This window comes from Equus przewalskii, chromosome 17 (assembly GCF_037783145.1).
Source record: "Equus przewalskii isolate Varuska chromosome 17, EquPr2, whole genome shotgun sequence".
Lineage (NCBI taxonomy): Eukaryota > Metazoa > Chordata > Mammalia > Perissodactyla > Equidae > Equus > Equus przewalskii.
In genome coordinates this window covers 38,522,188-38,549,324 of record NC_091847.1, presented here as the reverse complement: position 1 = coordinate 38,549,324, position 27,137 = coordinate 38,522,188, and the positions used below count along the sequence as shown (strand labels likewise).

Below are 27,137 nucleotides of genomic sequence, written 5' to 3'. Positions count from 1 at the left end.
CTATTCAACTACAAACTTGCCGGGAAAGATTGGGCTGCCCAGTTGTGATGTCTGGTCATGAAGTCCAAGCCATTGTCTGATGAAATAGGAGATTAGGAACTGAGGCTGTTGCTGGTACTCCACCAGAACATCAGGGACCACATTGATCTGGTCACATTCAAGTCTGTTGAGAAGTGTCACAACAACTACAGCAGCTAGAAGAGCAAGTAACACCGTTACTGAACAAATGGGTTTATCTCGTATAGAAACATTAGCCAACATCCCCATCTCCTTTGCACGTGTACTTTGCATTATTTTCATGTAGATGCAACCCGCAGAACCCTCTAGCCTCCTTTATAATTCATATTTCTGTGGACTCCCACCAAACACTCTATCTACATAAGTGAACTGAAATAATTTTAAGTACTCTCCCTTCTCCTTTCCCCTACAATTAGCTAGATTAAAGCTCGGGAAAGCGTTGTGTTCAGGATAAGAACAGGGAGAGATCTTTGCCACCTAAGACACACAAGCCTTCAGCTTTTATCCTGTTTCCAGTTCTTCGAGAAGGTTATTCTTACTTGAGGATCTAACAGGACAGCTAGCCATTGTTCCTGAGATGATATTTGACTCCTTGGTGCCGTGTTTGAATTTGCCTGCTGCAACCGTTGCTGAAGAGTAAAGTAAATAGAGAGAAGATATGGAACGCTGATGCCAGGAAATACCCATAAAGGTGAGTACTGACTCTTTTGAAATTTGAGAAGAAAAATAGGAAATGAAATACTTAAATATAAGAAGCAACTCCATGAAGGAGCAAATTTATTTGCATTTAGTTTCTAAAGCATGGGAATAAAATCTTATGATAGCTATGAAACTATGGTAAAAGAACAAACATCTTTTTGTTAAAAAAAGTGAAACTCTCATTTTTGAAAAGTCACCATGAAGGCAGCATCATTGGTTTGGTCCATCAAGAAGAACCAGAGGGAAAAACTGCATTGCCTACAAATTTTTTATTTTCAGTTTCACACGATATCTCTGATTTCAAGCAATGTGGTTACGCACATTGAAATCAGTGGCAACCACTTTGAATTGATAGCAGTGTAATAATCTCCATCTGCATTGTTTTTTAAAGGATTTCAGTGTATATGGGATTAGATGTGGCCACATTAACAAGCCTTGGGGGCATGGTGATAAAGTTGGGCATGGAGATGAAGTTGGGCATGCGTGTAATATTTATTTCTTTGACCTCTCCACTATTTCAGGCTTCTTTATAAAATCTGGATTTGGGAAGGAGAATTGTGCTGTAATTATGATGGATGCTATCTTTTTGTTTAGTTTAGTTCTTGCTATACTCTAGGCATTTATAATGTCATTTAATCCTTACAGCTGTACTGTGAGCTGGATATTATTTTTATCCCCTTTGACAGATAATGAAATGAGGACTTAGGGAGGTCCAACAGATGGCCCGTGTGACACAGCTAGTCAACAGCCAATCAATTCCCAGCTTCCTAAAGTGCTGAGAAGAGTTTGCCTTCCATCCATTCTTCTCCTGAGCTGGCCTATGGTGAACCATTAGGCAGACCTGCCCTGACCTATTGGGCAAACTGACCTTTCTGTTCAGTGAAGTGAAAAGCAATGAAAATATTCAACTTGAGCTAAGTCAAATACTTCATCGCCCAAGACCCTATTTATTCCAAACTCATTTGGTTGTAAAGCAACTTGGCTGAACAGGTAAACAAGAAAATGGAAGGGCTAGAAACTTCCCCAGCTTTTCAAGTTAATGATCAGCAAGTCCGTGAAGCCTGACATGGGCTGGCAGTAGCGGGGAAAGTTGAGAGCCCTCTCTAATCCCTCACTTGGCAGAAGGATGAAAGGAAACCCGTGTTCTGTACGTTTCGCAGAGTAGGAGCTGACTTGATTAAACGTCTTTTCTGGCTGTTTCAAGGGTAATGCCAAAGATGGAAAAGAACAGGTCAGAGCAATCTCAGTGGTGTTTTCTTGACCCTGAAGGCCCCATTAACAAGCAGCGTATAATAATCTTGTCACCTAAAATTACCATTTGTAAGAGTAACTAAAAGGGACTAATTACCCAAAACAGTTTGTCAAAATTAAGCCTGACAGCTTTGCTACCATAATCCTCCGTTGGGCAGGGAGGATGGTTCCTGTGGAGGGACACTTAGTGACCTAGCTGTCACCAAGGCGGTTGTCAGCTAACTGACCTCAGGCTGTAATGTGATGGGAACACACCAGCATGAACATGAAACTCAGCTACGCTAGGAACTCCCCATGGCTCACCCCTCTTTGGGGTCATTTATGGCCCCTTTGAGAATCTGATGGAAGTTGTAATTAGAACCCCTTTTCACAAAAATACATATAGGCATATATCTACAAACTATTCATGCATAAATAATTTCAGGGGGTTCAGAGGCCACGGCAGCTCCCTCATGAATCCTCAGGAATTAGTGGACCCCATGGACCACGCTTTAACCCCAGCTCTCTGATTCAGAATGGACTTCCTGGAAGTTTTTCCCATAAACTGTAGGCAAAGATAGTGGGGCTAGGCACAAACTCCCCTGTGCACAGCAGAACCCAAACAGGGCTGGGCCTCGGAAAATGGCAAGACAGCAAAGGTCAACTTTGGAGTTCCCAGCCTGTCCCTTATAACTGCTCCTCTGCCACCTCTCCCTGACCCTTTTCATGGCTCCCTTCACTCCTCAAGGTTTGAGTTTATTAAACAGACTCCACCTTCCTCCTCGTACGCCTGGTATATAAGCATAGGAATCTTGGCAATCCAGAGTCTTTGACCTCCTAGTCTCCCTTGAGACATCAATCTCAGGCTGTTGGCTGCTTACCAAAAAAGTAGAGAAAATTTATATTCAAAGGAGCTGATCAAAGCTAAGGGGCATAGCAATAATTTGTTCCTGTAGATTCGTGTTTCTTAAAATGTGCTCCACTGGCCACCCGCATCAGAGCCAGAGCTTGTTAATAATGCAGATTCTTAAGCTCTATCCTGGACATACAGAATTAGGGGTGGGGGTATGGGAGGGCAGGGAATCTGCATTTTAAAAATAAACCCCTTCCCAGTTAAATCAAGTTACAGCAAATGTGCATACCTGGACCCTAGTATTTTAGCTTCCCAAAGAAATGATGAATCAGACAGAACCAAGATTTAGCATTACATTCTATCAATAATTATCCCATATCTTTTATAAAGTGTTATTCAAGACAAAGTTTTTATGACATAAAAGTTTATGACATAAAGACATAAAGTTTTTATGACAAACCTCAAATGCTTTCTTTTATTAGATAATGAGAGTTGTGTAACTCAAAGTATTTCTATTTTCAGCTTGGCCTCCAGGAAACTCAGAACTAAATCTAAGTATTTAGATTTAGTATTGCACTCCCAGGTATCCTTTTTGATACTGACTGAGAACTCCCCATCCACTCCCTTGAATATATGCCTGTTGTTCTCTTTACCTTTGCTTGAGTGATATAATACATCCATCTTTTATTGAAAATTGTTGCTAATGCCTTTTCAAAAGAGGGGAGAGTACAAATAATCTGTCAGTAGATAAACACGTGACTTTTCTACACCTTATGGAATAGTGAAGGGAGCAGGGTCAGGAACAGGAGATCTCAGTTCTGGTCCATCTTTGTTACGGTCTAGCTGTGTTTCCTAGGCAGGCCCCCTACACCGTCTAGATGTCATTTCATTCTCTGAGGAGGGAGTGGGTTGGATCTCAGAGGTCTCTCCCAAGTCCACACCCTCAGCTTATGGGCCTCACATCATCTTGTCCATGTGAGGACCATGCCGTCATCTCCAGGAGCTCCAGCTGCAACCTTGGGGACTTGAGCTTCTGCAGGATGCTGGATCCCCAACCAGAGATGAGTCAGGGTGGGCAGAGGATGGAGTCTCACATGCTGAGGGTGGAGGCTCAGGCAAGGGGAACCCAGGAAGCCTCAGTGGGGTCAGAGAAGGGGGTCACAGGTAATGCCAATCACACAAAGGGTCAAATCCATGGCCCTAAATGGTTCTGTAATGTGTGAGTGTGTTGACAGTGGGGGAGGGAGGAGTGGGAGAGAGGGTAGGAGAATAGAATTACAATGAATCAAAACACAACAAAACTATAGGGGCCAGCCCGGCAGCACAGCAGTTAAGTTTGGGAGCTACACTTTGGCAGCCCAGGGTTCGCCAGCCCAGATCCCAGGTGTGGACCTATGCATGGCTTATCAAGCCATGCTGTGGCAGGCGTCCCACATATAAAGTAGAGGAAGATGAGCACGGATGTTAGCTCAGGGCCAATCTTCCTCAGCAAAAAGAGGAGGATTTGTGGTGGATGTTAGCTCAGGACTAATCTTCCTTAAGAGAAAAATAACAAAAAAAATTATATATATATATATATATATGTATATACACACTAAACTTGATTAAAAATGGGTGAAAAATGATGAAGTGAGAAGGAAGAATGTTTTAAAAAATCCTCTTTCTAAAAGTAATAAATAGATTACTTACCATTTATGCCTGATTCCCCAGATACATTGACTGGTTTTGTTGTGAAATAATGGCTTGCATGCTACTGAATAAGTCAACTCAATGATTGATTGGATTCCAACCCTAACCATCTCGATATATGCCTAGTGCTTAGGGTTTGCTTGCTGAAGTAGCACAATGATCTGCTCACAACTTTTAAAATAGAAAAATCTGGGGGTTTTTTTGGTTCTTCTGAACAGGGACTATGAACCTTGTGCATCCGTGGGAGGCTGCTGGGAGAAGCAGCAGAGCATGGTGCAAAGGGGCCTCGAGTCAGACAGAGCCGGGTTCAAATTCCAGCTCAGCTACTTATTAACCGTGAGAACCGGGGAAAGTTATCTGGCCTCTCAGCCACAGTTTCTTTGTCCGCTGTGAGGGTGAAGAGAGCTGCAATTGGTTGCCTCTTGCCCTTGTGTAAGAATTTTTCAAAACCCTGATTTTTCTCCATTTTAGAGTTAAGAAATGTTCCAGCTCCAGACTGAGTGTGATCTTTAATCCTGTCGTAATATCTTCTTCACTTTACCTGTGATCACTGTGGAGTTCCCAGAGCCCAATCTCCTTTGTTGCTGGGACCAGCATAAGAATATAAAAGTGGAATTAAAGTCAAGATTCTGCTCCCTTTCGGTGAACTGTAATAAAGTAATATTATGAAGACTGAACATATCCCCAGAGTTACCAGTATCTCTCAAAAGAAATAACACTGAATTCTTCCTTTACCCTAAAGAATGTGTGAATGTGAGCACTGCAAACGACTAAAGACACAGAAGAGGATTTAGGCAGAAGCTAATCTTAGATAAATATTAGGTTTCGTATATGGCCATGCAAGCAGGTGAGTGTCAAAAGTCAGTGCTGTCTTTTAAAAACGGATACAAATTGAACACACTTATCACAAGTTCACAGTGCAAAAGGATTATCATCTTTAATCAGAATGTTAGGGGTTTAATTAAAGTAGATTTTGCTTTAAGAGGGGGAGAGATGTATGCATATTATAAAATCATAGATGAGCGCATTTATGCAGCATTGTATGGTGGTTTTACATTATTCTGAAGGTTTAACCTTTCAGTGCAGAATAATTTTATGAATGTCACTATTTCTCTTCACCTGAATCTTTGTTAAAGCAACATTGGATTCCCACGACTCTTTTCCAGGATGACGAGATCAGGATAGCAACAGTGATTTACGGGTGTCTGTGGGCCCATTTTAAGCAGTTTGTCCACCTATCAAATATCAAGAGATCCAGCGGCTACGGACATGGCAGGAGTGTTTGCACGGAACTTACGGCAAGGAGGGGCTTAACATTAAGGCTTTGCCTCTTCCCATTTGGACAATTAGGAGGCATTCTGGAGCTGTTTAGACAATTCCAAGCCACTTATGTGGCTGGAGAATGAAAGAACAAGTTGAGTTGCTACAGTGACTTTCCATCATAGATAGGATTCCAGTAGCCATTCATTTCATTTGTTTATTCATTTGTTCACTTGTTCATTTGTTCGTTCATTTAGCAAATATATATTGAATGCCCCCATATAGCAGACATTATTCTAAGTGCTGCGGATATGGCAAGAAAATGACAAACAAGGTCCCTGTTCTCATGGCGCTTACATACTAATGGAGAGAGATACTAAACACATACCTTCAAGCATTGATATATGTAAAATAATATGTAAATTAATAAATAAAGAAACCAGAAATATAGTCTATAGTGGTAAATGTGACGCAGAGAAATGAAGTAGAATGAGTGAGTGAGTTAGTGAGTAGAATGAATGTGGGTGAGTTTAGTTCAGGTAGTCATGCAAGGCTTCTCTGAGGAGGTGAGACTTATGGTGAGATCTAATATTAATTATAAAGATAAGAAGCAGTAATCCACATGGACCCATGACCTCCTTGTGCCAGGTGGATGCAGAAAGCTTTGTTTCTAGACCAGTCCAAACCCAGTGAGTAACTCCTCTGAGTTAGAACAGTGGGTCTCTAGAAGACCCTTGTTTAAATAAAAACTTGTTATTTATAAGCTCAAACCATTAGCCATCATCACCTTAGTATGAAGTCAGATTGGTTATCCAGTCATCTGGCAGTATTAAAGAGATAGAAATGGCCATTAGAGAAGGCTGCCTGGAAAGACAGGGTGCAGTGGGCTGTTACTAACAGCAGGGTTAGGATGGAGGGGAGAGGGAGGACAGGCCTCGGGGGCTGGCTGCAGCCTGTGGGCCCTGTGCCCTTGGTGTCGCCTGAAACCTACTTTCTCGTGTTGCTTACCGTTGGTATATCCTCCCTCGCTTCCTCTATGTTTCCACAGTTGCTTGTGAAGGTTCTCTCAGCCCTTCCCCAAAGCTAGCTTTCCTAGCCCACACAGAGTGGGTTGTAAGTGAGTTGCAATCACAAGGTGCCATGTCGCAGCTTCCAAGCTTCACTGCCATGGGGGAAGGATGTTATGAAGTGGTGATGAAAGATGAACATGGTAGCATCATGTGTATGGGGTTTTGTCCATGTCCTTGGTGCTTGATCTTCCAGGGGCACCGTACCAGGAATTCACCTTTTAAAACAGTGATATCTGAGGGAGATAAAATGTCCTTGTCACTCTGAAGAAATTGGACAGAAGTACTCCAAGAACTACAGAAGGACAAGAACTACACAATTACAAAATTACAGACGCAATCTTTTGTGTGAATGTTGGCAGCCAAGAAGGGGTCAGCTGAACAAGAAGCCTGCAGCAGTGGCCTGGAAGAGAGCTATTGGCAGGCTGAAATCAGCTACCAGCAGTTTCAGCAGCCATTGAAAAAGGAAAATGCAGCAGGGGGCAGGAAATACAACACGCTAGAGAGGAAAGAGTCCAGGAAGGCACTTGCAGGTGGCAGAGAGAGCAAGGTCACAAGGATTTGTGCAAGGACAGAAAATCCCCCATAAAAGAATGACTTCTCTGAGGTTTTGGAAACATCCTTAAAGAGAGAAGTACACGGGTCCAGGGTTCACAAACCTAGAACTCTCCCTGACTGCCAATCGGTGCCTTGTAAGAAAGAACTGTGGTCATCACCAAACTTACATCAGGGCAGCATGTTTGTAAGTAAGCATTTTATGTTTAACTAAACTGGTTAAGAAATTCTGCTCCATTTACAAATTATGTGGAGACATGACTCAAGTGACCACTTGTTTCTAAAATAAAGAAATGGGAGGAGGCATTTCCTGGAGCAGAAATATCTGAATCCACGTATTCTTGCAGACTGTGTGCTGATTGAATTGCTGCTCAGGCAAAGTCAAGCTGCCCCCAGCTGGAGCTCCCCCCTCACTAACTGATGCAGAGAAAAGCAGATGCTATCGTTTCTCTGAAAGAGTGTATTAGCAATGACCTTCTAAAGAGGACGAGGATGCATTTGCTGTTCTTCAGCCTGAAAGATGGGCGTCGTTAAGGATAGTGGTTCTACAAATAATCTCTTCTTATGAAATAGAACTTTAAAATGTATTTTTAGAAATGTTGACACAAACCTTTTGTATATTAAAATTGATTGACTATAAGGACAAATATTGGAATTAAAATTCCACTTGTGATAAAACGAAGCATTGTCATGCTATAATTCTTTACTTCTTCTTTGAAGGTTTCTTCTCCGGATGCCAGGATGCTACACTCTCCAGGTGTACTGCCAATTTCACCAGCTACTCCTCCTTTGTCTCCTTTGCTGGGTCTCCCTCCTCTCCCCTAACTGTTAATGTCTAACCAAGGACATTTTCTTATCTGTTTCTATGCTAATTTTCTGTGTCATCTCATCCGTTGCATGGCTTTAAATGCCATCCATATGCTGTCAACTTACACTTTTACCTCTCCAGTCCAAACTTCTTGCTTAAACTTCAGATTCATAAATCCACCTCTTTACCTGGCCTCCATTTGATATCCACTCCCCCTAAATCTCCACCCAGTTTTTTTCTATCCCAATTATGATAACTCCATCCTTTTGGTTGTTCAGGGCAAAAACCTGGGAGTCATTCGTAACTCTTGTATTTCTCTCAAAATTTGCATGAAATTGTCAACAAATCTTATTGGATTTGTCTTCAAAATGTATCTAGAGTCTAACTACTTCTCAATACCTCTGCTGCTGTCACCCTGGTCCATCATCTCTACTGCATTAGCCCTCTTAGTCCTCTCCCTGCTTTTGCCCTTGACCCCCAGTAGTCTCTTCCCATCTCAGTAGCCGGTATGATCCTGTTAAAACACAAGTCAGATCCAGTCACTTCCCTATTCAAAGCCCTCTAATGGCTTCCCATTTTGCTTAGAGTGAAAGTCACTGTCCTCATAGTGACCACAAAATCTGCACTCCTGCCATCTCCTACCATTCTCCATTGCTGTCACTCTCCTCCAGCCACACGGGTCTCCTCGTTCCTCCAACACACTCTGTATGCTTCTGCCTGGTGACCTTAGATTGGGCATTTCCAGACTGCTCTTCCCCCAGATATCCATATGGCACCCTAAATGGCACCCTCTCAATACACTCTTTCCAACCATGCTATTTTGAATTATGGTTTCGTACCTCAGTCATCCCTGTTCCCTTTTCCTACCTTATTTTTCACCTTAGCACTCTTCAGCATCTAACATATTACTGTTATTATACATTATTCTTTATTGTTGTTATTTGTCTCCCTCACTAGACTTCATAAAGGCAGAGATTTTGTCTGTGTTGTCTGCTGCTGTATCCCCATTGCCTGGGTACACAGGCCACTACTTGATACACAGGAGAAAGTCCTTCTTTCTTTAGAAAGATAATGATTGAGATAAATCTTATCAACCAAAGATCTAATTTAAAAACTAGGCTTCTTAGTAGTGTGCCATTCACTCAGTAGGCACGCTATAAAATACATTTGAATTAATGACATATCTTACGGAATTTTTCTGAAAAAAAGATAATTTCTGTGTGAAATGCAAAACCATGAAGTCTGAAAAAAGTTGCTCCAATGTTTTCTTGGACACCATTGTTAATATCTGGGGACGGTTTCCCACTCAAAACATTATTTTAGATGATGCTATTCTACTTTAGATCTGAAGCTTTCATAGTCAATTCAATAAAGAATATTTTATTCACTTTGCAGCTTTACTCTCTTCCATCAATAACATTTACAATTTTTTACCTAGAGGATGACTATGAAAATAATTTAAAATCACAAAGAATAGTTATTCTGATTAGTTCTAATAAAAAATATGTTTTCTTCTATAGTTTTCCCTGGTGCTGGTGAAAGGTTTGTGATTTTATTGGAATAATTTAACCAAAAATAAAAATGCATGCCACATCCATATTTTGTTTATAAATACTGTTCCCCACTGAAAGGAACCAGAGCTTCTTGGAGAAATGGCTGGTTCCAGACCTGAGGCAAGGAAAGTGCGAGTTGTCCCTGAGAATCATGTTGTGCCTGAAAGCAAGAAAATTCTTCAAGAACTAATAGGATTATGTCAAAAGGACAAAAGAGTGTGCTAGAAGGGACTCTTCCTGGCCAAATTTGGGATAATTGAGTATCAAAAAGAATAATGACAGAAACTGTTTATAACACACTGATTTGGACAAAATCTATAATAATGACTGCCCTCAACCAAAAAGAAAAAACAAGAGATTGGAGGGGGGGAGGAGGATGAATAAGAAAAGCTCTTCTTAAAAAAGAATGGTAGCTAATAAACGTAGGAGGAATGATGGAATTAAAAAATTATCATTTTGCAACCCATACTAAAATCATTGGGCAGAAGACGGTTGGGTTACAGGATGTTCATGCAGTGCCAAATTATCACCCATAGATTACTAGCCATTTACAAAGAGAAAACTTTAACTTTTCATTGGAGAAAGGTGGCAGTTACCACTTGAATCCAGTGATCCAACTCGAAATGACTCATAGGGGATAATCTTCACATTACATTTCCCTCATGCAGTGCGATGGAAAGTTCACATTGCTATGAAGCGTTCTTGCCACACAGCTGAGTCTAATCAAGCCATTAGACTTCACTTCCACTTTACAGGAAAGATGCATTGTAGATGAACAAGTGAAACCCCCTCAGGAAAGACACAGACAAATCTAGAGCATGGGATAGTCTACAAGATAACAGTCTTGACTCTTCAAAAAATCTGTTGTCATGGGCAAAAAGAAAAATAGCGGGACTATTCTAGATGTAAAAAGTACAGAGCTATAACAACCAAGTAATACAGTGTATGAAGTTAAGTCAATATTGGATAAGAAGAAAATCTATAAAAAATATTTTTAGGGAAATTTAAATATGGAATGGATGTTAAATGATGTCATGAAACTATTTTTACTTTTCTTAGCTTTATTTCAGTTTGATAGTGGTATTGTGGTCATCAGGAGAATATCATTCTTAAGAAATGATGCAGAGGTACAGGAGTTAACTGGCATGATGTTTGCAATTCATTTACTAATGATTTAGGAAAAAAGCAAATAGGGGTGTGTGTATATATATGCACACATATATATGTACACATACATATATGTGTGAATATATATATTTAGGAAGTATGCACAAATGTGGCAAAATATTAAAAATTGTTGAATCTTGGGGCTGGCCCTGTGGCCTAGTGGTTAAGTTTGTTGCTCTCTGCTTCAGTAGCCCAGGTTTGCGGGTTTGGATCCCAGGCATGGACCTACATCACTCGTCAGCCATGCTGTGGTGGTGACCCACTTACAAAATAGAGGAAGATTGGCACAGATGTTAGTTCAGGGCAAATCTTCCTCCCCAAGGAAAAAAAAAATTGTGGCATCTTGATAAAGGGTATACAGGTATTTATTATACTATTCTTTCAGTTTTTCTGTATTATTGAAATTTTTCAAAATAAAAAGTTGGGAAAAGCAAAAATGCATGCAAACTAACTTTAAAACCACATTACTTCACTGATGTTTTGTCCTTTGATGGACTATTTTAGGAATATTTTGTTTGCATCATGTCTCAATAAATTGTATTTTCAATTGTAATAGAAAATAGCAGCCACTACCAGGATGAAGAAAGCAGAACTTGCTGTCAAGTCCTGGCTACATAACCCACTAGCTGGTGACCTTAGGCTACTCATTTTTGACCCTTGAGACTTGGTTTCCTCATTTGCATAATGGGGATAATGCCTTGCCCACTCAAGAGGCCTTAAGAGACAATGCATGTTATAAACAATTATAAGGTATGCATTCAACCTAAAGTAATATATGGCTGGATTCCTTTTTCTTCTCCTGCAGAGTGAAAATATCTTTATGAAAGAGGAGAATTTGACCCTAGGTATTCATGAACAGCTTACATTTTAGACCACAAAGTCTACACATACCCACAAACACTGTAGATTCCATTTTAATATTCCTGACACTGGCTTTGTATGCTCTCTTCAATTAATCTAACTTTTTTCTCTGGAAAAGGAGCCCAGTGCTCCATCTAGTCGACCCTGGCCTGAAAGAGAATGGAAAACATTCAGCGACTTGGTTTCCTACCATGGTGGTAGTGGCGTCACTAAGAGGCTTGCTGTCAGCCTCAGTGCTCTGGGCTGTCTCTAACTCTTGGGCCTGCTCCCAATGTAGGATAAACCCAGCCATCTGAATCTTCCCATCAGAGGACCTGGAAGAAGGCTGTGCCCAGCTCAAGAGTCTCATATTACAGAGAGGAGAATCTCCATGGCACTGAGTGCCCCAGCTCCTGGGCAAGTAACCACTGAGTGTCTGCAGCAGCCAGCACTGTCAGGGCCAGTATGAACTAGAGGGCCGCTGAGAGTTCTACCCTATGAGGAAAATCCTAGTTTGCTTCTGTGACTGGGGGATGCCCCAGGGACGAGTGCTGCAGGAGAAGAAAGGGCTTCAAGACTCTGTGATGCTCATACGCTACTTGAGAATCAGGACGATGCTTTGGACATTGCAGCTTTTCATATGCCGTCATGACGGTAGTAGTAGCCAAATACAGACATATACAGTAGTCTGTAGCTAGATACAGACAATCGATTTGTCTACCTTTTTGCCTGCTATTCCACCTCTTTGGCTGTATGCTAGCCTTTTGTAATCACTTTTTCCCTTCTAGGCTGTTCTCAGTGTTCATCTATCACTTAATTTCACCTGTATTGACTAGTGGGGACACTAGGAGGTGAAGAAAATCCTGGTGCTGTTACTCTCCACCCTGCGTGTACAGGAACAGACCTCTCCACTCCCCACTCACAAGGATGGCCTGATGGAAGTAGGTGAGCCAACAGCACTCTGTCACCATCCATTATTTGCGCGATCCTCTTTTGGCTCCCTTTCCTCTCTTTTTCTCCCTTTCCTCCATCTCTTTCATTCCACTTCCATCCTGGCTGTCTGCTTCTCCTTGTTCCCTCCTCCTCAGGGCTGCCTGACAGCACCTCTAATGCAGTGTTATTTAAATCATTTCAAACTCAGCTGTCCCAGAACTAGCAGGTAATGTCAATGAGGTCTGCCTGGTCTGAGGGGAGCAGCCTCACCTCAGCTTCAGCGAATGTAGCCCTGGATGTGGACCAGGGTTTGCCAGCACTACCATGCATATATTATTTTATATTTTTTATGTCATGTATGTTATTTCAAGAAGCTGAAAATCTGGATTTTCGCATGAAATCTCCAGAAATTATAAATGTCGGCAAAATAATTCACTTTCTCTTTTTTGCAGAGAAAGATTTGCCCTGAGCTAACATCTGTTGCCAATCTTCCTCTTTTTATTTTCCTCCCCAAAGCCCCAGTGCATGGCTATCTATCCTAGTTGTAAGTCATTCTAGTTCTGCTATGTGAACTGCTGCCACAGCATGGCAACTGACAGACAGGTGGTGTGGTTCTGCGACCAGGAAACGAACCCAGGCTGCCCAAGTGCTGAGCACCGAACTTTAAGCACTAGGCCATCAGGGCAGGCTCTAATTCACGTTTTAAAAAGAGTGTGAACATCAACTCTAACAGGCTGTCCTTTGCAAGCTCTGGCTTAAACTCATCGGTGGCTCTCCTGATGAAGGAGCCAGTGGCTTACAAGAGAGGGTCTCAACTCTGTAAGAGCCAACATCTCTCCTATTTTGTAATGCATATATAGTGGCAGCACCTTTACTAACCTGAAGTAAAATTTGTAGATAATATAGCCTGTCTTCATATATAATTTTTAAAAATTTAATATGCTACCCTAAGTTTGATCCAAAGGGAAAAATAAAAATAATTAAAATGAAGTAATAAGTAGTTTGATGATGTACTCAAACACAACTACACTTCAAGATTTCTAGAATGCCCTCCCAGGAATGTTACCAACCTTGGTTAGATTCTTTCTTCTGGAATAAGCAGAGCCTGTCCTTGAGGGTGTTTTCTCCTGACCCCTCTCCCCTTGTAGCAAGAGCTGCTGCTTGGTGGTCACCTTCAATTTGTCCCTAAACTTGACTTGAGGACCCTTTGGTCATGGCCAAGAAATAAAAGAACCTCTCTGAGACCACCCCATTCCTTTGGGATTTCCTCCGGCAAACATTTCTCCCCCTTTCCTGGTCCTTATTCTTTCCTGGGTATCAGATCGGCATAAATATAGAATCAGAATAGTCCTCTTCTCCTAGAGTCACCAATTTAAATTAAAGGCATAAACAGAGATAGGATTTTGCTAACATCACTAATTGCATTTTAGTGTTTAATTTGTTCTCGGAGGATTAAACCCACTCTCAATATAAATTCATTATGGGTGTTTCTCTGCTGCTTATTATGTACTCACATTTCTATGCTTTAGTAAGTTAAAAAGGCTATTTCAGTTCCTTTTTTAATCCCCAAGTATTAATTTTCTAAAGTGGAGCTTTTAATATAAATCATGGGTTTGAATAACAAAGAGTTGCTGGCAATTTTCTGTTGTTTTCACAGTTTATTAGTTATTCTCACCTTTATAAAAATCATAAGTACACGGTGTATGTCCAATGAGGGTTGGGAAGTCAGGAATTTCTTTGCTACAGTTGAAAATAGTTCCTCCTACAGTTGCTTGTCAAGTTCAGTACTTCGGAGGACGAAGTTACCAAGTTACCTGTTCAAACGGGGCTTAAAGAAAGAGTCTATGATTGTATCCATTATTACCACAGATGCCTGTGCAATCCTGGAAACATGGGAATGAATAAGTGATTACAGAAGAATGTCATTTAGAGTTTGCTTTTGACGCATAATATGTAATCTATTCTGCCAACATTAATTAATGCTAGTTGCTAATGATTCTCCCTATTTTCATTTTTAAAATTTTTTTCTTTTCCAAATGCAATTAAATAATAACATTCAGAACAGGCATTTACATTTGCTGTCTTCCCAGATTCACATTTACAATGTGATGGGGTTTAGATTTCAAGACAAACATGACTCTTGGACATGCAAATTAGTACCGGCCTTCGGGCACAAATTTGAATAAATTAGGTCAGGAATAAACTAAATGAACCTGCCAGCAAGTAGCTTTCACCAACTGATGTGACTACTTGATGTTTCATCTTCTCTGCAACTCCTTGATTACTACAGTTTCTTTGCATCTCTAGCCTCTCTTCCTTCTGATTCTTGTCACATCCATTCCCTCCTCCCCTCTCAGACCCCATGTAAATTAGGCCTCTTGGCTGAACTTCCAATGCCATAAAATCGGCCTTGCTTATAGGACTCAAGCTTACTTAAGAAACCATTTTCTGCCAACTACTATTTTCCCTGCCTGGACTGCTCTATTCTCTTCCCCCCACATCCCTTCATCAGACTCACACCAACTCATTCTTCAGGTGTCAGCTTAAACCACTTCCTTCAAACGGTCTGAATCCATGGAAGGCGAATAAAAATTTAAAGGCAACACAGATAGGTTACATTCAGTTTCCCCAGGCCCAGTTTTTGACCCAGTTTATGACCCATTTGATTTCTGTTTAGAGCCTGCATATATATTGAGAGCATCCTAGACTCTCTCTGTTCTAACTGTCATCACACTTTTGTAATTACTCATTTGCTTGTGAATTTCCCTAATAAAACATTAACTCTACAAAGGCAAGAGCAACATGTGTTCACTGTTGTCTCCCAGGTATAGCATTATGCCTATTACATTATAGCTACTCGATAAAAATCTGTTGAATGAGTGAATGCATCCATAGAGATGCCATAAAGCAGAGATCTGCAAACTACAATCCATGGGCCAATTCTAGCCTGACTTTGTAAATAAAGTTTTATTGAAACACAGCCATATTCATTCATTTATATATTGTCAATGGTTTCTTCCACACTGCAACAGCAGAGTTGAGAAGTTACAACAGAAACCATTTGGCCTGTAAAGCCTAGAATATTTAGTATCTGGCCCTTTACAGAAAAAGTTTACCAAGACCTGCCATAGAGCACAGCCATATCCTTCTGGGTTTTTATAAATTCCAATATTAATCAACATAGAGTAATTACAGGAAACTTCGGAAGATCCAGCTAGAGATCCAAAGTGAGCTCTGATGATAGAGGCTTGGTGGCTCAGATACTTTTTAAGTAAGTAAACAGGTGACTCCTTGAATTATTCACAACGTCTTAAGAATAGGAAAGTGATTGGGAATGAAGTTGAAAATGTGTGCATTAAAAATGATGTTATTCACATGCCATCCTAATATTTAGATGCATTAGGACATTTACATCATGGTTAAAATCTCTCAAAGGCCAAAATACTGTTTAATTGAATACTTTATCCTCACCAAGTTTTGTTGGCCCATCTAAGGAGTGGTAATATCAGCAGAGGAATAAGCTGTGCCTCCTTCATCTCCAAGTGCAATGCTGCTTAAAACAGAACAAACAAATACATCTTATTCATCTTATTTATAAGCTAAGAGTTCTTAAAAAGGATAAACTCCAAAATGAAGGTATCCACAACAGCATAGTGCTTTAATTGGCCACGATTCGTAGGTCTTCATTGTGATACTGGTACTGCCTATGGGCTGTATGTATCATGTTGCCATTAACCAAAAGACCTAGAATTCCAAGATCACAAGCAGGATGGTCAGCAGAGTGCCTTGCACATGCTAGACACTTGTTAATATCAAGCGGCAACTGCAACAATCAGGATGGTACATTGCGTGGGCATGGGCTATAGAGGCAGATCCTTGTATTCCACTACCCGAGAATTATAAGCAAACTTAATAACAATGTCATCCATTTTATCCCCAAATGCATTGTTCCCTACTGTTGACTATTTGGGGTAACATTGAATAAACTACAGTCCAGAAGGATGACTGATCCAACACTGATTGCTAACATTCTCCTTCTCTTTCTGGATCAACCTCCACAGGTGTCCTTCTCAATCTCATTGTGAGGCCCTTGGCTGGACCTTCATTCCTGTACCACAGCTGTGGGAAGGGCACTGTCTCTTTGAACATGTCTCTTTCTAGAGAAGCATGGCTCAACCACCTGTAGCTCTGTGATATTGGACAAGTCACCTCTCTAGTTCTTTGTGTCAGGATTTCTGAGGTCCTTTCTTGGTCCAAAAGTATACAATTCTAATGCCCTTTCCCTCACAAAATCTCAGATTTTTTAATAATTCCCACTCAGTTCTGTCGCTCTGCCAGCCAAACCTTTCTAGTTACAATGTCCTGTCTGTATTTGCATTTTGTGACATAGTAAAATCCACCCCATCATAAGATCTGCTCCTGAATAAAAGGTTGAAAAAGAAGGAGGTTTCCTCAGAACTTTACCTCAACCCAATGTGGGAGCATAAACAAGGTCTTTGACCAGCTGCCTGACCAGCCAAGGAAGACGGGAGGAGGGGAGGTTCTGGGAAAACCTTAGGAAGCATCACGGGCCCTTCCTTAAAAGCCCAACCTAATCTTTTCTGGTGTGTTGATGAGGAAAAGACCCAGCCAAGAGAAGGGACATAGTCACTGACGTGAGCAATGTTTTCCTAAGAGCTATCTTATCAAATAAGTCTGCTTATCTAGCTGACAAACAAGGCAAATCCTAGTGATTATTTTTTTACTTGAAAGTGCTTATTTCTGTCACTTATAAAGTTCCTAAGCCTCAATATTTAACCCTCAAAACTTACTCTTATCCTCAAAACATATTTCCCAGCAATTCTTCCACTTTTTCCCTTAAGAATACCTGAGTCCATCTGGGCCACAGGCAGTGGGACCTCTCACTCCAGGTTTCCATGGAGAAAAAAAGAAGGCTAAAAGGAACTATTTCATTAAATTTAAATTTCCTCAAGCCAAGCCTCCCAACACTTTTTAGCCCATCTGGGTTTCCGCCGGGGTCTGAGTTTGCTGGTATCTTTTGGCAGCTGCCCTGTATGGAACTATCACCTAGATTTAAAAGTAGAAATCAACCCCTCTCATCTATTCTCCCGATCATAGTAACGTTGTAGCTCCTGTCAAGGTGCAGTAATTTGATGAGTTCATGAAGCATAATAGAAACGGAGGGGAGGCCCATGCCATGCTGTTGAGAGAAAAGAGAAAGTCATTATACATCTTGCAAACCGATATACACACAGGACATATTTTCTTCCTTCATTACAAGTGAACAGCCCTCAGATAAATTTGCATAGTCATTATGACTGTGCCAAAGCTGAGGAAAACGTAACTCAGGTCTAACTGACGCCTACGTGACATGCTGATAGATGTGTCCATCTGTGAGGATCAGAGAGAGGCACCTCCCTGCCAGTTAAACTGAGTTCGGCCCCCATCATCAAGAGCAGAAGGTGGGGAGGCATGGTGTCCTGGTGTGTCTGGGCAGTGTCATTTCTCATCTCCCCACTGGGCTTTTTATAGTGAGCCTTTGAAAAAGAGCTTTTTGCAAGATTGACTTGATTTCAAGGAAATATAAATTTGACTACCAGGTAATTAGTCCTTTTCCACCAGACTAAATGAATAATAAATCCATTTCATTGCTTTCCTATGGCCTCATTCATTTGGTGTTAATTCTGTGTGAGCTCTGAAAAGTACGAGGGTAGAGATGTAGGTTACATCCATAACTAACAATTTGGAGCATATGCTGAATGTGTAGGGGAGGTTAAGTTGCTGTAGATCATGACCATAACCCCAGTATTCTTCAGCATTTGGAACAGTAGAATCAATGTCACCATAATAGAGGTCAATACAGATTACAGGATTTAGGGACTCCTGGTGGTTACAGTGTGTTCTAATAACGCTCCAGAAAGATCCTCCATGCTGGAATTTGTAGTAGCTGGAGCTGAGTTTAGAATCAATGGTGACTTCACTCCTAACATAACATCAGAGAGTCCAGTGTGCTCCTAAATGTATTCTGCTCTTGGGCACAAAGACTCTGTGTGCAAGAAAACACCAGGGGCATCTTGGCAATTAGGTGATGTCTGTCACTAGTTCTGTCATTAACAAATCTGGAAAACCATTACAGCCATGACCATGAGGCTTTCTCCTGAGTTCCCTCCCTCTCCCACCAAGAATATTGAACTGTGGAAACTTTGCACCTCTGGGTTCCCCATTTTTTGTTCCCATTGAACATGCCCTGACCTCCAAATGCATTTTAAGTCTCTGGAGACATGAATCAAACCGATATTAATTTGCGTGTCCAAGATGAACAAGTCTGGGCTTTGGCATTGACTCTGCCACTAATGAGTAAACTCTCTAAATCTCATTTTCCTCAATTGTAAATTAGGAGAAAGAACCATTATTTGATGTATTATGTTCCTTTTAAATCAGATATTTGACAGGTTTATGATTATCACTTCTTATGCGACATGGTGATCAAATGACAAATGTGCTTGTGTGTTTCTGCTAAAGTCTCTCTCTGTCACACACACATACACACACATACATCTCAGCAGCTGCTGGAAAGGAGGAATTTTCAAAGAAGGGGTCCCAGTTGGAAATCCTCTGCCTAGTGAGGCCCATTTCTAATTGGCTGACCTCTGGTCGTGATACACATTTCAGCTCTTTTTCACTGACAGGACAGCAGGATCAGTCTACTGCTGTTTTTGTATCTTACTCTGAAGTTTTAATGCTTATTTATGATAGTTTCACATTTTTATAAATGGTGCTTTTTTGTCCTTACCCACTTATGTGCAAAAAAAGACTAAAAGTCAAGCAAAATTTAGTAAGACAAAATTTGCCAAGATCAGAGGATATTCAATTTCCTTCTAGCGTAGATATTCTACATGTTTGTTGAATGAACAGGTGAATAAACGAATGGATTCTCCCATTTGAGCCCAAAGAAGATTTCAGGCACTCTTGGCCCAGAGGGGAGATCAACTTAGCTTACCCACTGACACCACATAATTCTCCCTTCTTTACTCCAGCCTTCTGGCTACGATCATCCATCCTTCCATCACCAGGGACTATAGAGGGATCGATGGATGGTGGCTATTCCCTGGTGCAGGAACCACTTATAATTCAGCTCCTTGCAAATGTCGCCTCTCTGCGATAGGCCCTTCCCTGTCCCCTGGCATGCCTGGCTGTGCCTCTTATGAGGGCTGCAGTATCCAGATATGTGACAAATTCAGAGCTATCATTTCAGAATACAACCCTGTGTGGAGAGACAAACTTAGGCAAGCTGAGTGCCCACACATACACACTCTCATAACTGTATGCAACCCTGAGTCCAAGGGGCATATGGTCTATGAGTTCCCTAATATTGCAAATCATTTCACTTTTATTTTGTGTTAGAACACGGTGTGGGTCCAGAGCTGTTAACGTATTCTAAATACACGGGAGTAATTCATAAGAGCTCTGTGGAAATGCATTCGCAGCTTTTCAGTGGGCTTATTATAGTGTTAAATGGCACCGCTTTTGCAATTCTGAAAATTGGCCCCGGTGTACTAAAAGCTCAACATTCCCAAAGCTGGATAAGGAATAGAAGGGAGAAAATTGCTCTTGGCTTAATCAGTTGTAAACTAAAGAGAGAAGAGGTGTGCTTTGAGAGTTTTTTCCCTAACTCAAATAGCTAAGTAGTGACTAATAAACTAAACTAAGGTGACACTGAATGCTGTGTTCTGCCCCTAGGACTTTTTCCAATAATGAATGTCACACCTGGACACTTAATTTAATTGTTGAGAATGCAAAGCAGTGGGGGGAAAGAACTGCTACGTTCGGAAGTCCCCACTTTTTCTCTCCAGCTTGTGAGGACTACCTGAAGCGCAACCCCTGAGTACTTACACTGATGGAGAGCACAGGACCAGTTTTGTACCTACAATCCCTGTCTCAGCACTTTATATCCTCTACACTTTCCTCTGCTGCTCCTTGTGCAGAAACAGGGCAAACGCTTCCATGCTCTTGGGGCTCCAACAAACTGTTAATAAAAATAAACAATTACCTGCCTTGGTAACTGGGATAAGAACCAAGGGTCAGCTTTTCACTCTAATCTTTTTATTTTATTTTTCAGTAATTTACTTAAGAGTATGTGTAGATGTCGTGGGTTGTGTTCACGAGTTAACTAATTTTGCATCACTAACCTGTAAATAAGGCAACCAGACACAAAGTTTGATATACTTAATTAGTAAAGAAAAAGATAATCACAAAATCAAAGTAGGTGTTGATTTTGTTCAAGTAAGGGTTTCCTGGTGTTTTTGTTTACAGTGAACTTCAACCAGCATCTTATGTTGATAAGAGACATCCTGCTGTGGGGCTTTAGCAGGCTGTGTGCTTGGTGTGTGAGTGCCAAGGACGTGGAATGAAGTAACAAGAGAACAAAAGGAAAACCACAAGTTCTAGGTATGTTGTCTGATTCCACATCCCCTATCATAAATTTTTATTATGAAATGTATTATGTTAACTTAGGGCTTTAAAGAAATCACCTCGAGACTTTCCAACTTCTCATTTAGAAGAAATTCTCATGGAAGAAGCCTTATCATTGTAGACTGCAAATCTCATTCAGTATTTCACCAATTCCAATGATTTGGTTTTGGTTTTGTTTTATTCACCTTTAACATCTCTGAAATTACAATAAGTGCTGCAAGTCAAGGGTGTCAAATCTAATAAAATGTGGTAATACAATTGTCTGCTGGTTGCTTGTGTGATAGCCTGTTCCGTGTACATCACCCCAGGGATGGGAAAGGAGGATGCCAGAGAGAGGACTGGAGTGGCCTGACAGCAGGTAGATAAGCAGCCAGCCGGGTGAGTACCAGAGGTCAGTAGTGGAGGAGGAGGATCAACAGCAGATGTCAGAGACCAGAGGCAGTACAGTCGACAGAAGGGTGCCAGGCTCAAAGCCATTCGAGAATCTCCGCTAAGCAGTGAGGTGCACACAGTCTGAAGAAGCTCTGAATCAGAAAGATAACTCAACAGTGGTTAAACACTTGCTGTTTAAAGTGAGATAAATCTGGCTTTGCATCCCAAACCTGTCACTGATTAAGTAACTTGCTCACTGTTATGCATATAATCTCTATGTACCTCAGATTGTCATCTCCAAAATGGGAAAACACAATACTCTTCAGAGGGTTTTGTGAGGATAAAATGGGACTGAATATGGTCGAGGACATTGCACAAAGCCAGGCACCTTCTGAGTGATCAACTACTCTTTTTCATATCACGTAGCAATTTCCTGGCCCTGCTTTTAAGGTTGCTTATTGTTTCCGTATTTGTAGAACTTAGTATAAATGAAGCTGGTTCAAATCCAGTAAGGAAAGGCAGTCGGTGGTGCCTGACTGATGTGGGCAGCATTAGGCAGAGGATCAGAGGCTTGCTGGTGAGGTCCCTCACAGGGTTAAAGAAGATCTGTCTAAGGAAATACCTAACTGGGGCTGTAGAGCAGGCGCCTCCATTCACAAATGATCTACCATGCCTATTGGGTGGTCTGATTACATGATGCATTCTGTTTCCATTTAGCGATAATTCTTGTGCCACACTCATTCTCAATTATGGGATGTAATTATCCTTTTATCCAGGCCCTCTGCTTCTCTTCTACCCTCATTATTGTCTTTTCTGTATCTTCTTATGAGTTTCTCTGATGGGGCCTAAAGTTGATAGTGAACTGCATTGAGGCTATAAGGCTGAGTTAGCCATAAGGCTGAGCAGCAAAGAGGGTAAGACCACGGTCTAAGATTAGTTCTTAAATTATTATTGATTACTCGTACAATTTTTCCCTCTGTTCACAGGGCTAGTTAAGACTTGGCTCAAGATCTTAGTACAAGGAGGTCTTTTTTTTGTTTTTTGTTTTCTTTTTACAAAACACAGTAGTTTGAAAATAACCTCATTGTGTGGTGCCAGTGAATGTAAATTACAACTATTCAGATTGACCATAAAACCGAAACAGATGTTAGAATAGCTTGCGGTTTGAATTCTTCTTTGAACTGTAGATATTGCTGTAATCAACAGGAATTTCTGAATGTTTCTGGAGACATAAAGATGATATGCATAGACAGAAGCATTTTCATTCTTGAATCCTTCCTCCTAAGTCAGACTTACTAAACATCACCTCTAGACACAATTTTCAGTCTGGCTGTTTTAATGAGAAGTGAAATATGACTGGAGACCACCAACCAACATTGACCTTAAGTGACACTTTCTGTGATTTACATCCCAAACAAGATTATCATTTGTTCTGTTTTTATCAAAGATAGGAATGTACTAGGAAAGAGACTGAAGTATTATGAGAATATGATAAGGAGTTTGCCTAATGACTGCCAGAATGAACTCACTTTCAAATATGTCTAGTGTCTTAAAAGACTTAACTTTGCCATGTTGTATTAATCAGGTCCTACTGCGGTTTATGTATTTTGTATGTTAGCAAAGAAATATAAATACTTTTAAAATGCATACGACAGAGTGTTACAAGGTAATGCTTTTCCATGTTACTTGAAATTTCTAAAGAGAGATTGGAGAGTACCAGCTAATGATTTTATAAAAGACATTATAAAAGACGTATTTGGATGCTTAGTTTGAATTAACCTCTAAAAATCCTCTACTATATTTTTCAATTGTTTGGTCATTCCAGTTGGTATAGCAGGGACTGATTAGCTGTCCACCAAAGCTGTTTCCCCTTGTTTCTGGATGCACAACTAAACTCAACTTCCCAACCTCATCTCCAGTTAGATGAGACCATATTCCTGAGTTCCAGCCACTAGAATGTGGGCAGAAGTAATGGATGCAACTTCCAATCCTAGCCTATAGGAATCTCCCACTGGTGATCGTACAATTGTCTTCTTCCATCTGCTGGATGGATTTTGACACCCAGGGAAACTTTGAAAGCCAGTCCTTAAAGATGACAGAGCAACAAGATGGAAGGAGCCTGGGTCCCTGGATCACCAGCTGAAGGAAAGCCTCTCATCAGCCAGGAACACCCACTTTGTACTCAATGTGAGTGAGAAATAAACTTACCTTGCTTTAAGCCACTGATATTTTGCAATAGCAGCTGACAATACCTTTTAAAATATAGTAAGTAAGGAAATGAAGGAAATAGGAGTGATTGTTAGAATCTTTAAGGTTTAAATTTTACACACCCAGAGTTCTCCTTTCCTCTGAAGATAATGCTATTAACAATGATTATCACCTCTGTGAAGACAAGGCTGAGTTTTCCGGTACTGATGGATTATGTCCTCTCTTCTTGGCTAGGGTTGCTGCCTTAGGATTTAAGGGAGTCAAGAAATTGAACCTTCCCATTCAAAGATAAAAATATGGCTGGAAGAAGGCAAGTTTCTGAGAAAAGCATCCATAAATATCAATTAGACTTTACCTGCTGCCTCTGAAGAATCCTGGTATAGGTTGAACAGCCAGTTCCAATCATTTGGAATGATATTACCTGCTCCCCAACACACACACACAAACACACACACACACACACACACACACACACACACAGCCTCCTAGCCATCAAAATGGCCCTGTGAATAGAATTGTTCTCTATTCTGTGAATAGAGTGGGACAAAACTCTAAACCAGAGCATGTCTTTCTATCCAAAAAAGCATCTGTTGAAGGGATCCACAACCAGGTGGATGGTGATCTTATAAGGTTGGATAGTGGTTATGAGTTATGACAGACTGAGCGTGAGAATAAGTACTGATGAAATCTAGTCAAGCAGAGAGGTAAAGGCCTGACGCCTAGGATTGTAACAGAGATGAAACAACTCTGTGTGTGTGATTGTGTGTATGTGAGTCCCCTTATTTTCATGTCTAAAACAAAGCTGTCCCTCCCAATGATTTCCCAGAAACTAGCACTTAAAGTACCAAAATGTAGTTCTTTTTTCTTTCAAATAGAGAAAAAGCCATTTTACTTTCTTCATGAGAGAAACCTAAGGTTTAATCCCAGGTGTTTCACTTACCAGCTGTGTTATACCTCTCACAGACATACATCTGTGGAGATATATGTATAGATACCTATTGGTGTAGTGTTATAGATATATGTTTAGACATATATACAGATATATTTGTTATAACATATATATACATGTGTACATACATATGTACATACATTTATATTATAACACTACATACGTGTTTGAGCCTCAGCCTCTCATGTGTCAAATGGGGATAATAACTAACTGCCTTATTGTCATGAGGATTGGATGATATAGCATATGCATATCCCTAATACTGAGTCTGATACATGGAAAGCACTCCACCAATGGTAGAGAAAGACAGAGACCCAGATATGTAGACAATAGATCACTTTCTGTCTCAAAAACATATTCTAAGGCTTTTGAGTTTGCTAATTAGATGTACACCTTACTTTACTAATTATGACAAGTCTTTTAATTAATCAGAGTTATCCCCAGATAAGGGTCCAGGGAAAATCATTGTGAAGCATGAACTTCAAAACTAACACTTGAATCCAGGTAAAGTCTGGTCAGTGACTATCAAAGGCAGCCTTGCTCAATGACTCTTTGGAACATAAACATCAGAAACAGAAGCAGGGAGAGAGATTACATTGAGAAGATGAAGCAAAAGATAGAGGGAGGCCACTGAAAGGCAAATAGCAGCAGACTGGAAAGGAGAGGGGAAAGGGGCGGGTCATGTTGCTGCCAGGAAATCATCCCACACGCTCACACATCGTGGTACCCTAGACGAGATGGGAGGGGCAGGAAGCAATGTAGCACCCAGTGTTAATGAACATCCTAGATCTACTTATTTTCTTTCTCCCTTCTTCCCTTCCTCCCTCCCTCCTTCCGTCCCGCTCATTCCTCCCTCCTTATTGCCTCCCTCCCTTTCTTTTTCTTCTTCTTCTTGCTAACCTCTTCATCTTCTTCCTCCCTTTTCTTTAACTCCCCTTCCCAATTAATGGACTATTCTCAGTTACTATGACTCAAAGAGTCCACCCAGTGCAGCGGGCAAGAACCCTGGAAACTGGACTTGGAAGAACCAAGTCCTTGGTCCAAGTCTTAGCTTTGTCAGTGTTTGATGTAACTTTAACCTCCTTTAACTGCTGTGCACTCAATTTCCTCATTTTATGGAGGAAATGAATTCTGCTAAACCCACGTAAAAGAGCTAAGGTGAAAGATTTATCAAAATAGTGGAGGTGAGAGCTTTTATTTCTGTTCTTGTAATTGCAAAGTGAATAAAAGTCAAATGAAAACTGCCCAATTCTCTACTGGTGGGACTGTGAATAGGTGTAGGTCTTCTGGAAAACAAAAATTCTTTTAAAAGTTTATCCCCTTTGATTATTTCTGTGAATCATCCTAAGCAAATAGACTTAAATGTGAAACTTCTTTAGGGACAAGAATATCGATTTGAGTTCAATTTGTTAATGAAAAATACTGTAATATAAAAGTCAATGATAAACTATATAAATATGGCACAGCCACTTGACATCCATAAACAATGTTTTTCAAAGAAAATGTAATAATGTGGAAACATGTTAATGATGTACAGTGAAGTGAAAAATGTAAGATGCAAAGTTACGTAATTCCAACTATTTTTAAGTCTACTCATTAAAAAGGTTTGGAAGAAAAGAAATAGGTTTTTTTAGGTCTGTTTTAAAAAATCATTGTTCTTTCTTATATTTTCTTAGTTTTAAATAATGAACACAAACCACTTTCATAATTAAAATATATTTAAGATAAAATACATAATTCAAAAGTACAACGATCCTAGCAGTATTTTATAAACAATTTTCTCATGAAATACTTCTTATGAAAAAACAAAAATCTTAATAATGCAAAATATTGGATGATGGTTATTCTCAAGAAGTGGAATAATATAGTGTTGTCACTTTATGATTTAATACAATGAGAATTAGTGAGGTACAGCTATAAATGTAGATGGTAAACAGTGACCTGAATCATAATGAATTCTGAACACTCAGCAGTATTGTCAATAAAATTATATTTATCTCCAGGGCCCAGAGCAGCCAAATAATCATGTTTGTATTAGATTTAGTTTGGGAACGTTTGTGTCTTGTTGGGGTGGAAATAATTCTTCATGATGTACACATTCTAAACTGTTTCAGAAAATGAGTGTGGTTTCGCTTCCTTTTGGGCCCTCTAACATTTCTCTAGCCAAATGTATAAAGTTTATGTTGGGAAAGTAAGAAGAAATATTAGCAAACGAAATTCAATCATTTTTCCTAAAGTTAGAAATACTTTTACCATTACATCCCCAAACTTTGCTAGTAGATTGTGTTTTTGTTCCTAAATCCGTATGATAGAGAATGTCTTCATCCATAGAATACACATAAGGATTTTTAACATGAAAAATCTTTTTCCGGAAAAAAGTAATATGAAAAACACGTAAAGGAATTTGGAGAGAAAGCACACAAACGAGGAAGGATACACCTATGATTACTGCTAGCCCAAACAT

General features: G+C 40.3%; 1 protein-coding gene across 1 annotated transcript; it reads right to left on the bottom strand.

The window, feature by feature from the left end:
• On the bottom strand, positions 1 to 27,137 carry UPP2 (uridine phosphorylase 2). Its single transcript, XM_008522285.2, is given in 11 exon segments — positions 1 to 194; positions 11,764 to 11,862; positions 11,865 to 11,909; positions 14,348 to 14,426; positions 14,429 to 14,555; positions 17,540 to 17,549; positions 17,764 to 17,872; positions 20,566 to 20,645; positions 20,648 to 20,698; positions 25,753 to 25,764; positions 26,933 to 27,137. Coding segments are annotated over 11 exon segments (1,011 nt in total).